The sequence below is a fragment of the Triturus cristatus genome, chromosome 2_1 (genome assembly GCF_964204655.1).
Source record: "Triturus cristatus chromosome 2_1, aTriCri1.1, whole genome shotgun sequence".
NCBI classification, from domain to species: domain Eukaryota; kingdom Metazoa; phylum Chordata; class Amphibia; order Caudata; family Salamandridae; genus Triturus; species Triturus cristatus.
The window spans coordinates 1,143,201,924-1,143,216,205 of record NC_140581.1 but is presented as its reverse complement, the minus strand read 5'-3'; the positions used below and the strand labels follow the sequence as shown (position 1 = coordinate 1,143,216,205).

General features: G+C 38.9%; 1 protein-coding gene across 1 annotated transcript in view; it reads right to left on the bottom strand.

The window, feature by feature from the left end:
- The window catches only part of HELQ (helicase, POLQ like), a 365,741-nt gene that overhangs the window by 200,437 nt on the left and 151,022 nt on the right, over positions 1-14,282 (bottom strand). The window contains exon 10 of the mRNA XM_085636579.1: positions 1,710-1,851. Coding sequence (XP_085492705.1) covers positions 1,710-1,851 — 142 coding nt within the window. The remainder of the gene's footprint in view (positions 1-1,709; positions 1,852-14,282) is intronic.

Below are 14,282 nucleotides of genomic sequence, written 5' to 3'. Positions count from 1 at the left end.
ATAGCACAACCAAGACCGAACTACTTATACATGTTACTTAAGAAAACGAGGCCTACAAAGTGAACACATATGTTGGCTGTATAAACAGGTCAAGCAACAATGATCCACCACTGAGGTTAACTTTATATTGATAAACATGTTACGAGAAAATTCATAATAAGGACCAGAACACGTTGTTAAATAAGCTGATCATGTCAGTGACATAATCCAATATTTTTTTGACAGTACCACAGAAGACAATAGCGTGTGATCACCTCAACACCCAGGAAAACCATATAGAAATACTGAAGGACATGCTACTTAACAGAGTGAGTTAATACGACATTGTTGCAATGGAATACTTGTTACAAGCTAACAAGTGTGACTAGGAAGTGAGCAACTAAAATAAACAAAAGGAAAGTCTTAAACTACATGTGGGAGGTAGTGGCTCAATTTAGAGATGTACTGCTTTTTGATCTCATTCAGCTCATGTAGATTGTACATAATGGCTACTTGAATTGTAGCCATTGCAAACGAGAATTTTACTGTACTATGATACTAAACATTTTTCAATAGAGAATTTTTATAATCTTCGTAATACGTTTAAATAGACACATCTAATAAAGTCAGTTTTTACAGAAAGCACATTTCAGAAAGGTACTAACATGACAGACGCAGTGGCTCATTATATTTTTGTGTGCACAATCTGCCAAAGTGTTAAAACACTGTTCAATTACCTGGGCACTCTAGTACCACGCTAATCACAAATGACTGAAGGTAGTGTATTGCACCATGCCTTCCAGTGCACTTGGCTCCCTGGGTTAAACCACATGAGGGTAATGCAGAAGAGTGGGTGAACAGTGTTCGGTCGCATACAGGGAGTGATGGGCTTCACACTTGACTTGAATGAATCACACCACAGTAAAAAAAAAAAAAAAAAAAGAAGATTCTCCATTGGCTTGTGATGGATCAGGTATTAAGTAACAACAAATGAGGTAATCTAGAGTGCCCTTCTGCCTAAAGATGAAAGCCTGCATTATTTATTTATGGATAGCTAATAATGGAATGAGAGGCCTAACAGAGATTATTCATGTCTTAAGTTGACTAGTATGGTCGTGGTCTGAAAAGTGGAACAAATGTTCCATGGTGAAGGCAGAGCGAAAATTATTAAAACATTGATTAAATAACAACTCCTGTCACTTTTAAAAAAAACAGAAGGATTATGATTGCACTCTTAATAGTTGTTCCAACTTCTTCCCAATTGAAATTAACTAGAATATATAGTTGCATACAACATACTGGCATATCAAAGATACTTTTTGGGCTCAAAGGTAAAGCAGTAAATGCAATTATCACATGCACAGTAAAAGAATATTACCAGTACAAATGTGACCGGTGTGGGTTGAGCTTGGCTGTATCCTGTTCAAGTAACCAACTTCTGAAAAGCCCATCAAGTATGGATCAGTGGGAAATAAGAGCACCGTTTGGCCAACGCTCAAAAATAGGATGGGCATGTACAGGCCATCTAAGGTAAGGTCCCTGTTATGATGATGGACCTTTTCAACCATTATGCTGTAGTAGCTGCAATTGATGCATTTCAACTGGAATAAAATCCAATTACCAGTCGTAGGCCTTCCAACATACATACACTAAGTCTGACATACACAGACTAGACATAAAAATATGGACAGAGCATGTTATGAACATACAAGTAATTTACTGTGTATTACCAGTTTCTTGTCTTTTTCCTGTATAATTAGGATACTCTCACCAGACGTGTCAATTCCAGCTCTACCAGCTCTGCCAATCATCTGCTTATACTGGGCTCTCTTCAAGAAATCACGAGCCACATACGGTGCTCTCAAGATAACTCTGATGAAAACAGAAATTATTTACCTTTATTAATCACAGAATAACACAGAAAGCCGATTAGAACATACAATTAAAAGAAAAGAAATATGGGGTATTATTTACAATAAATGTTAACATTTAAACTGGTTCTCCTACATTAAATTGTAATGCTAGTTAAGACACTCAAACGCTGAGGTATATGTAGCTTTAGTGCTTTTGCATTCTACTATGGTGTTTTACATAAACCTCAGCCATGACCGAATAAATTACCTGCAAATATATGGAGCACATTAATGTAAACAAATCGATAAAGAGGGGAGTTGGAGGATAATGGTAAGACACAGTCAACAAATCATGTGAATGAGCTACTTATTCAATATTCTACTTTATTTCCCCAATTAGAAACCATTTAATTTGAAAAAAAGGCATGCTAATTCTATCATGTTAACAGGCCTCTTTATGATCATTACTCCGCTACTGGGCTTGTCTAGGAAAGAAGCCTTCTAGTTGAGGGCATAGAACAGAATATCTTGTTAACTGATGTGTTTTACCAATTGAAATCAAGAAATTATTGGATTTTGCCTCACAAGGTTCTTTACCTGTGTATCAATCAGTATAAGGAACACAAAATAGTGCCTATGGAGTCAAAACTGCTGAATTCGAGTCAACATTACAATTTTGAAGTTTTAAAACTGGACAAACTGAACTTGTAGAATCTTTGGACAGTCCTCAAACGTCAGGTCAATTTCAGGATAGGATTTGATAACCTATTCTTGGGGTATTCATTCATGCCAATTCTTTTAAAGAACAAAGATTATGGGACGGAGGAGTGTTATTTTAAACATCGCCATTGACTGAGTGAGAAAAGTATGAACGTTTCATGCTTTGAAAATGGAGTTTATGTGCAGCAATGCAATTATGTGTCCATCAAAAAGAAGTATTGCCATTACAGACAACATCTTGAAGCACAGGGAGTGTTCAATAGAAAGTGTGAATACATAGGATTGTGCTGGCTTTTGGTAACAAGTCATGAATGCTAAAATGACTCTGGATCATTCACATTACCAAGATGTATTGCCTCTGGCAAACATGAAATGTAAACACAAGCTAATGAAAATGTTTTATAGCACACCATGGTAAGATATTTCAAAATAAAGTTTAACAGTTACTTTTTCGTCAATTATGGTCAATGATGAAACATTACAAGTAGGCTTTGTGCAGAAAACTAAACCCGGAAAACATCTGCAGAATGCAGTGCAAGTAGGTTTGCAATATTGCTATATGTCGGCAGGGCACCGTGCTTTAGGTTCTGAGATTTCATGATACATATACCACACTGTACCGTTCAATGGGCGTTAAATAACAAGTATCCCTAACATCCAACATAAATGGTACTCAATTTGCTAACCTCTGAAGGATGGAAGGCTGAGTTGGTTCACTTGCGCATGCTTTCTGGTTACAGCTAGCACACCCACCGACTTGCCGTGCTCTATGGTGTAATTATGCTGCAGAAGTATGCAGTACTTCAAGATGGCTACGGTCTACACCTCCCAGAAGACCAACCCAGATTGTTTTAGACTACTATCAAGGAGGTCCACCTACTATAAGCAATATGGTTATTCCATGGCAATTCAGAAGCACAGCGATGAGATGGGTGAAAATTGCAAATAGCACTGCTGTTGTCTTGTTTGGCCAGCAACGGGGTTTGTTGCCAAAATTAGATGCAGTTAACATTGCCCCCAAATAGATTGTGAACAAAGGCTATAATTGTTCAAAAGGCACGGAGTCCTTGTATATTTAAATTTCTGACTTGGACAAGCTCAACGTTTTAGCTACTTTATAGGAAAGAGAGTATCGGAACCTAATCATGACAACAATGGCGGATCTATACTTGTAAGCCATGTGCCAACTGTTGTGGTAACCCAGACAGCAGAGTTTAATTCACTGCAAGTTCATCAAATCCAAAGCTTCCTAAAACCTCATGTGGAAATTTCCACTCTAATCATTCTAAAATCTTCCACCTACCTTTTCATTCAGCCACGATAGATGTGACTGAGCTGAATGGTCATAATCCTACACACATTTCCAACCCCCACCATCCCTAAAACTCCAAAGGTTATTGACAGCTATGTAAAATGAGAAATGTATGTGTGTTCCCATACGAGAAACTGTTAATGTGCTTAAGCGAGGGAGTTAATCAACGGCGCTCGCATTGAATAATTTTGACTCATTCCACATTTGTGAATCACTGTGCGCACTTGCGCAACTGAAATAAGGTTGTGTGTCTTCAAATGCAGCTCTTGAATCTTGGGTCAACTTAAATGTGGATCTAACATATTTCCCAGCCACAACAGAAACAGTGATCCTGAATTCAATGCTTCAAATAACTTCTGCTTGGGTGCTCAATAAACATCTAATAAGCCACTTAGCCTCAGTGAGTTAAGGAGCTGGTGAGCCCGTTTGGCTCTCTAGGGAACAAATTAAATCACCCAAGAAGGCCCGTAGATACAAAGTGTTGCACTGGAAATGCTGTGTGTGACATTTGAAGCAATGGATCTGATTTTGGCGTTCCTGATCAGGATGTATGAGAAGCAGTAGGGTCACATTACTACACACGACTCATTTAAAGAAACAGATTGTATGAGATGAAGTAGATTTAAATTAATATACATACACTCATTCATAGAAACTAAGGCAAATATTTTAGGCATTACTAGCTGTTTTATAGGCTTTAAAAATCCAAATCTAATAGTAGCATTCCTTACCTAGCTGGCATTGCACCTCAGGAATAGCACTTCCAATGCAGGCTGAAGATCAGTCAAACCACCCTCTCTTCCCCCTGAAATTGTTCCTATTAATTATTGCCATTGACCTCAAGCCAAAAAACTGTCCCAATGGAGTGAAGGAAAAGTAATACAGCAAAGAATAATTTTAACTCCTGAGAGGTACTGGACAGTGGGGAAAAATAAAAAAATAAAAAAATAAAATTGACACAGCAAATGACGATTTAACCGAATTACCTGACTAGGAGCTCTCTCGAAGGGAGGGTGTACAGCTGCAAGAGGTTTCCACATCTTACAACTAGGACAAGCAACACGACAGACAGGCTCTATCACCCTTTCATAAAGTTAGATCAGAAGAAGAGGAAGTAAAGAGTCCAAGCCAGCCACCTGACTCCATCAAGAAACTTAATCTGAATTCTTAAGTAAGCCTCACTGATTTTGTAATGGATCCTTGCTTTCTCTTAATTAACACTGGTCACACTGGCTGAATTTTCCAACAATCACATGCAGTTCCTCATCTGCATGTAACAGTCTCTTGTGCTATTGATCAGTCAATTTCTTTCCACAAAGCTCAAGCAGTGCTTCCAAAGCTTACAAAATGTCATTCTGACAGCGCAACAGGAGTCACTGATCAGCAAACAAGAAAAGAAATGGTATGGTTTCCACAGAAACTGTTCCTGCACCCAAGCTTACAAAGCTAAGGTCAGCATTTAATATTGTTCTAGTGCAAGAGGATACTTGGCAGAGGCTGCGAGCTGGAGTATTAGAATGACAGCCTCGAAGACATACCTACGGACTGCATATGCGAACAACTTAGTCCATTAATAGCAATCAAATGATCCTTGCTTCCTGAAGCACATCTGAACAAGGACATCAAGAATATTTAGCAGCAGCCATGAGTATTTATCACGTCTACTGTGAACGACAGCAGCTTAAATTGATGCGTAGACACCTATGCCATCAGACCAGATTACACAAATGCAATTGTCTGCTCTTTAGGAAACATGGTTGACTGCAGACAGCTCAATATATATATATATATATTTTACTCATTAATAATTCAATATTGCTGTTACGGATTAATCTGTACTCTCCAGCAGTGAAAACTTTTGTTTGCCTTTCCTATCAATGTTTCTCTGTAGCCTGATTTTCAAAATTTCATATAAGGAGAACTGAAGGTCGTACGTAGCTGGGAGAGTTATAGATAGTCTCCCAGAGTTCTCTCCACATGGTGATCACCGTTTTCGTTCTCTCACTATAAAGGCAAAAACCAAAACCGATTTAGTAGTAGTTTCAGCATATTTTATCCAGTAGAAACCAATGGTACTATTGCCAAACAAATAGGGTCCCTTGTAGATTGATAATGGAGGCACAAGAAGGCAAGTCATAGTAAGTGAAGATTTTTACACTAAAACGTTGGGTTTCATTTTATAGTGACCTAATGCTTGCTCCAACTCCTCATAAACTCAAAATGGCAAGTAGCAGAATAGCAGATGCTATTCTTTCAGCTTCCAAAGATTACAATTTTAGTAAGGGGAACTATTTTGGGATGATTGCTCACTTCTTAGTTGATCAAATTAAGTGTGGTCATAGCCTAAATGTGTATTAATGCTCTACAAATTGCATGCATGACAACTGAAGGATCAACCTACAGCAATTTAACCAGAGTGGTTAGAAAGCCACTTGTCTTGGTTGAAATACATCTTTAATCTTCAAGCAGCAAGGAGTACATGGAAAAATGTTTAATGTGACTGATGAAACAACCTTAGTGGCGTGTTCAATGTTGTACACTTTTCTACAGGAATAGCTCTTTCCTATTAGAACCACAGGTTCAACTAGGTTACTCCGATGTAGGACAAGAGAAGCTAGTTTTGAATGGTTCAATGAAGTAAAAGGAAAGACTACCCAGAAAGATGAAACTCGATAAAACACATTATATAAATTTACCGGTCCTGATATCTTAATCCTTTGGCAAGGGCTATGAAATAAAAGAAAATGAAGACTCAAGCAGGATTAAAATATAGAACGGTTGCTGAACAGGGAGTGTGTAAGAAATGGGATTATTAATTGGGGTTGGTGAATCAAGTAATGATCATAGCCCTTGTCAAGGTGAACCCTTAGAGTCCGCAACTTAACCTGCCCAAGCTCAACCTCCTGGTAGCTATGACACAGAGCAGACATGCTTAGCTTAGGACAATGTGTAAAAATATTTATGCAGTACCAAAACATTAATAAAGTCAAAATGCAAAGAAATGAAAATACCATATCTAATTGCAAAGTAAAACTGAATAGAGAAAATGACACTAAAATGACAAACATCCAATAAAGGGAACAGGAGAAATGAATTTTTAAAGTTTTAAGTAGAAATAGCACCAAGAAGTACAAAGCGCCAATGATAGTCAATGATTGTTGTAGATCGGGCCTGAAGTGCAATTTGACACGGACTGCGATGGAGCACAGGGGTAATAAACCATCCAGGTTCATCCTGGTCAATGATTATAAATTTTGACTTTGTCCTTTAAGACTCAATCCACCACAAGAGTACACTTCTAAAGCCTCCTAGGATCTACAGAGAGGCACTTGTAGACTCACAGGGTGTCAATGAAGAAGCCGCTAGCAGAGTCAGTCCATGTCCAGTTGCCACTGGTCAACTGGTGTAAAGAGAAAAATTGAAATTATGGGATAGAGCAAAACCTTTGGTATTCCTTAAAACCTAAATTATTGTTTATCATCGTCCTTCCGAACACATCAGGATTGCCACTAGGTTAACATCATTTATTTTACTGCCCACCCTAAAAAGATACATACTGTATTTTCCAGACACATTACATATATTACTTTCACATATAAATTTAAACATACATAAATTATACATAGAAAAATTACATTGACAAGTTACTACATATATATTCTGTCCTTGTCCCTGAATGCATGTATTGAAGGCTATGTGTGTTTGAAAATGTATATAGTTCGTATTTCACCTGAAGGTAGTCCAGCACAGCAGGGAGAGTGAGACTAAGAACTCCTTGTTCCTTTACTAGCTCCTTTCTTTCAAGAGTTAATCAACTGGGTGTAGAAACAGGTAGACCTGGCTCTCAAACTAACCTCCTGCCATTTGTATACAGTTCCAGGACTACCTGCCATGCCCATCTGCTTCAGATAGGGTAAACAACGGTAATCGCCTATCTTTATTTTTCATTTTTAGCACATGCAGAATAGGTTGATGTGTGCCCGAGGGTTCTCTCACTCAGTCTCTGTATATGATAGTCCATACTTCAAACTGTTGCTGACATTTCATGCTGTGTTGTTCTATGTTTTCATGGTATCTCCCTTATTGGCATTCTCTATTCTCCCAAAAGTCCAGCACTTATCCCCCTGGAATCCTCCTTGAGATGGATCCCAACACATGGTATGCAGAAATTACAGCACTGTGGAGCCCTTGTGTTCCAACAACATATTCTGTTCCTACATCTCCTCACGGCAACTCTCTGGGATGGTATTCAATACAGAAACTGAAGAAAGCTTTTGGAATATCCAATGGACTCCATTGCTTTGGTCCAAGCTGTTAATACTTCATGCAGCTGCATCCGAACCACAGGTTAAGCCATGGAACCCCTCAAAGAAGCAGTAATCAAACTCTTTACTATTCTCTTACAATATGGCTCATAGCTAACTATTTCCAGTATTAGCCTATGATCATACGACTGGCTGATCGAACTGCTTTAATTATACATGTTAGAATAGAATAAGCACTTGAGGACGTACTATCAAAAGAAAAGGCAAACTTAAGTAGAGAATGGAAAATTGAGCTTAGTGGGAAGCGCAAAACTTGTACATAAATAGTTGAAAATACTGCATAGAATCTACCTTGCCGGTTCCATGCTGGTGAAAATGGGATATTGCACAGAGGGAGGGTGCCCCAGGAACTGTGGGTATAAGGGCACTTTTATCCACATGCTTTGGGAGTGTATCACTATCCAGAGGTACTGGTCAGCGGTAGCGGGCTGCATGGAAAACGTATTGGGACAAAAGATTGATTGCAACATCAAGCTGGGTCTTATAAATGTCTGGGGCCCGACGGATTTGAATTCCAAGGAACAGTTATGGGTGACTGTGGGGCTGATGGTATCAAAGAGAAATAACGCTCGGAAATGGAAGGCGTGCTACCCACCCAGACTAGATGATTGGGGTAAAGATATGGATTGGTGCATGGTAACAGAAAAGGTTATTTACGTATCTGGAGGATGCCCCAACAAGTGGATACAGATCTGGGAGAAGTGGAATACATACAGGGGAGGAATATGCGAGCCCCCGCAGAATAGTGTAGGGGTAGGGGGCTAAATGCTGGAAAGACGTGAGAAAACCAATGTTGGACCTTGTGATTCCAGGTTTGCTGCTTCTCACGTACCAATGTCCTGCCGTAACTGCTTGTATACGCTTGCTTTCTGAATTGGCAAATCTTGTCTTCAATAAAAAGAACTAAAAAAAAAAGCTGCATAAATTGTGCCAAATCAGTTTAATCTGCATCATGCAGCCTTTTCCTGCAGGACGGTACTCTTCACACAGGAATTTGCAACTGGGAAAGCTAGGGTCAGATGTACTAATCTACTTTGCAGTTGAAAACACTCAGATTCTGAAAAATTGTAATGTTTGCGACCACAAAATATGTTTTTCTTGTGTGCAAATCCCATTTTATCTGATGGTAGACTTTTACCAATTCCTAAACTAGGATTCTGAATGGTTACCGAATTGCAATTTTTAACGGGCGGGTTGTGGGCTTCCCCTCCAACTGGGATTCCATAATGCACATCAGCGGTTTGCAATTAGAATTCTGGTACTAATCCACTGAAAAGCTACCAACCTCCACGTTGTAGTAGTTACCTTTTCTCGAACGGAAACAGGTTTCCTTTTGGGTGCTTTCCCCTTTGTGAATTGGGGATGCAAGTTTCTGGGGGAGTAACCAGTGATCCAGGTACCACTGGCAATACTCACTTTTTAACAAGCAGCTCCTTTTTCTTTAAAGAACTATAGCTACTTTAAAAAAATAAAAATAAAAGATATATTTAAAAGCAATCAAAACTTGAGATTATGAGCCTAACTAATGAATATTAATCGGGTAGGTGGGATGAAGACCCACTCTGATTCCGTATTTTTTGAAGCGCCCTATTAAGACGTAGGTCGGTTTGCAAAATAAGTTTCTGGTTGCAAACCGCAACCAAGTTTTGTGACCACAATTGTGCATTGAGCCCATAGTTAAGTGACCCCCCCCAATTCAATTAAGAACCCAAATTGCTCTCCTTATTCCACTTGTCAGTAGCTTGATACATACTTTATTCGTCACTAATTTATTATTTAACTATACACCACCATGTGCTTAACTTTTATTATATGTCTGGAATTGATTATTGTTAACTAGACCTGATTGGCAAAAATAAATACTAAAGACATGACAAAATTGGAAAAGAAGATTGCTCAAAAAGGAAGCATGAAGAGAGATATATGACATACCATTACAAATGTGAGTGCGCCTGCCAATGCAAGTACTAAAGATATTTTAAATTTGGTCGAGAACAAAGACATTACTTAACAAAGGTGGTAGGTACCCTTTCTACTTAGTATTATTATTAAGTGCAGCAGGACCTCACTAGGTTAGAGCTCCCATCATTTTGATTGAACATTGTTTGTTAGACTTGCCAACCCACCAAGAGTCAGTGAGGTTGCGGAAGAAAAGGTTTCTTATCATTAATCCTAGTTCTCATACAATGGAATACTCTTCATAGTCATCAGCACTGAATAGGCCCAATTGATTTTATAAGTCACTTTAAAATAAGTGACCATAGGAAATCCTTCACAAACCTTTTTTTAAAAAAGAAATTGAAAAAAGATTGAAGGACAGAATTAGCCAATAGGCTACAAGGAAAAGCTCAGCTAACAAAACTGGCACTGTATCTTTAAGAACTTCACACCACACCCAGCATCCCATCGTCCCCCCACAGGTGACAATTAGGTCAGGTCATTAGTATAGAATAATGAAGAATACTGGATCAAAAATGACAGTTAGGTCAGGTCATTAGTATAGAATAATGAAGAATACTGGGTCAAAAATTGATACAAACTGTAGTATTACTTGTCCAGGGAGGAGGGAGGGATGCTTATGATGAGGATTCCCTTGGAAGAGAACTAGGATTACAGGTAAGTAACTTTTCCTACTCTTCCAGGGAATCCTCATCAGTAGTCATAAGCAGTGAACAGAATTGCAAGCACATCCCACAACTCAGAGAAAATGAAATAGGGCCAGCGTCACCAATATTCCCAAAAGATTCTTCAAAGATACCTGCCCTACTTGAGTATACTCCCTGGAGTCTGAATCTAGACAATAATGCCTTGTAAATGTGTGGATAGAACTCCAGGTCGCAGCCTTACGAAGCTTTGAAATGGGAACATTTCTAAGAAGGGCTACTGTAGCCGCTTTACCTAGAGTAGAGTGAGCTTTAGGCCTACCAGGTCAGGACCCATTTGCCAACTGGTATGCAAAGACTATAGAGGACATTATCCATCGTGAAATGTACTGTTTTGTAGAAGGAAAATCTGCTCTTGTTGGCTCATAATTTATGAAGAGCCTGTCAGATTGCCTTATGTCTGTAGTTTTACTTAAATATACATCAAGAGAATGCAAAGATCTCTAAGCTGGAGTTGCTGAATTAGGAAAAAAACGTTGGCAAGGAAATAGGCAGATTTATGTGAAACCAAGAAAGCGGCTTTCCATGTAAGGTGTTGTAAAGAGGCTATTTGAATGGGATAAAAAGGAGGTCCCATTAATATAGATAACACAATGTTAAGATCCCACGGAGGAGGAGACCTAACTGGAGGGAAAACATTCTGAATGCCTTTGAAAATACCCTTAACTACAGGAATTTAAAATAAAAGTTTGTGAAAGAGATTTTCTAAAGGCAGTTTTAGCAGCAAGGTGTACCTTAATAGATGAGAACTGTAAATTAGACCTTGCCAGATAAAGTAGGAAAGGTAATATCACTTCTTGAGACGAAGCGAAGTCATAGTTCTTTTGTATACACCGAATACAAAATCCCTTCCATTTAGAAGCATATCTGTTTTTCTAGTGGAAAAAAGCTTTAACTCTTTCAAAATATCCATACAGTCTTATGGTAAGTTTAGATGAACATATTGCAGAAATTCAGAAGCCAAGCGGTCAAATGCAATGTTGGAAGATTGAGATGCAGAGTCTAGCCTCCGAGCTTGGTAAGGGAGGTCCTGCTTGCACCGCAACCTGTTGTGTGGGCATTCGGAGATGTGAAGAAGACCCGTGAACCACCATTGACAAGGCTATTCCAGTGCTATCAGTACTGGTCTTGGATTTATACAGTTTGATCAAGACTGCCAAAATAAGCAGGATCGGATGAAAAGCGTTAAGAAATGCCTTTCAGAAATGCACCAAAAGAGCATTCCGTTTCGACTCTGGTTTGCAAAATCTGGAGGCATAATCTTGGCATTTTTTGTTTTCGGTGTCTGCAAATACACTTATTTGGGGGTAGCCCTATTCTTGGAAAAATGCCTCTACTACCCTGCCGTTTAGGACCCAGCCGTAGTGGTCTTGGATAGTACCACCGAGGGAGTGTGCTTCAATGTTTTTTACACCTGGAAGGTGCACTGCTGTAGTTGTTAGGTTCCTTGCTATGAGCCATTTCGATATGGTCTGAGATTTGAGGGACAGAAGTCTGGAATGTGATCCTCCCGGTTTGTTCAGGTAATACATTGATGTTGTATTGTCCATCTGAATTAACAGAGAGTCCGTCCTGATCGCAGGAAGGAATGCCTTCAGCATTAAGTGAAAACAAAAGTCCCAATGTCAAGAGGTCGAAAGAGAACAATATATCTCTATCAAATCAAAAAGTGTGGGTCTAAAAAGGTCTAGCTATAATCACTATCACCTATCTGGCATTCTTGTCGCAAAAACAATCTGGAGTTGCCGTCAGAGCAGGGAGGCCGACTTTTAACAAACAGATTCTAAATCTGATGTACCCATCTATACAAAGAGGAATCAATTCCAGGTACATTAAATAACGAGGTTGGAGATGATAAACCCCTACGTTATTGGCTTTACTATAATATAGAATAGCCTATTATTAAGAAGCTCATGGTCCCCATCCTTTCCGATACGGTGGCTCTGACGGTGATATAAAAGGATCTATATATCTTTAGAAGTTCCCTTTGTGTGACACAAATAGAGGAGATTATTCTTTCTACCTCCAAAGACTATGCTTATGACGAGTCATAGTTTATTGCTGCACTAAGATTGAAAGTTTTTTGTCCTGAAGAAGGTGAATATACCCAACACCGAAACGCCGCGTCGACTTGTTTTTAATAATCTTGGATGTGTAGATGTTTTTATAATGTTTAGATTGTAACCTGTATTGGGAGGCAGATTATTATTGATTCTTCCTCTAATACACAGCTTCTTGTTTTAATAAAATAACATTGTGCAATACTTTTATATTCCATTTTAATGTTTTTTTGTGTGCAAATAGATGCTGTACTGTGTTACTACCACCAGGAGTTTTGTTTCTGAGTCACCATTGTTTTTGCGACAAGAATGCCAGATAGGCGATAGTGATTATAGCTAGACCTTTTTAGACCCACACTTTTTGATTTGATAGAGATATAGTGTTCTCTTTCGACCTCTTGACATTGGGACTTTTGTTTTGGCTAGTTCTTTAGGCTACATCGTCCCTAATCAGTACATAGGGGTACTTCCCTTTCTTGTTTACTTCAGCATTAAGTGAACCACTCAATTCCAGAAGGTTGGGAATGGTTCATTTTTTCTTGGTCAGACCAAAAAAATCTTGAACCTGTAAAAGGTTCATGTGTGCACAAGGTTCATGTGTGCACCGCAACCTTGGAGAGAAGCATCTGTGGCTAGAGTCAGAACTAGGAGACCTTGATGCAAAGGAAACCCTTACATTAGATTGTTTTACTTGGTCCACCATGGGAGAGACTGAATTGCAAATTGTGAAAGAGCTACTTTCAGTTCCAACCTGTTTGAGATCTGGTTCCACTGATCCTCCAGACTTTGTTGCAAAGGTATCATGTGAAGTCTGGCATGAGGGACCAAGAATATACAAGATGCCATCGAACCTAGAAGAGACGATATCTGACGTGCTGTAGGATGAAGCACTTTCAATAGATTGAGCCACTTCAGATGGATAGGTGACAGTCTCTCATCCAATGAATCCAGAGTCGCTCCAAAATAGTGTTTTTTTTTTTTTACTGGATAGGTGGTTGATTTCTTTACATTGACTCAAAGACCTAGACTCCAGTGTTTTTGAGACATAATTACAAATGTCTGAGTGATTTCTGGGGAATAGACTCTTTATTAGTCAGCAGTCTAGGTAAGGGTGGACAAAAACATTTTGGTTCCTTAGATGTCTGCAACAACAGCCATGCACTTGGAAAAAGTTGCCAGCACTGACTTTAGACCAAAAGGTAGAACCTTGTATTGAAGATGCTTGGAACATACTAGGAATCATAGAAACATTTAATGATTATTTAAAATCGGTATAGGAAAGTAGGTACCTTGAAGATTTATAGCACACATCTAATCTCCCTGATGTAGTTGAGTGTCGATGTGATGCAGTGCAAGCATTCTGAATTTTT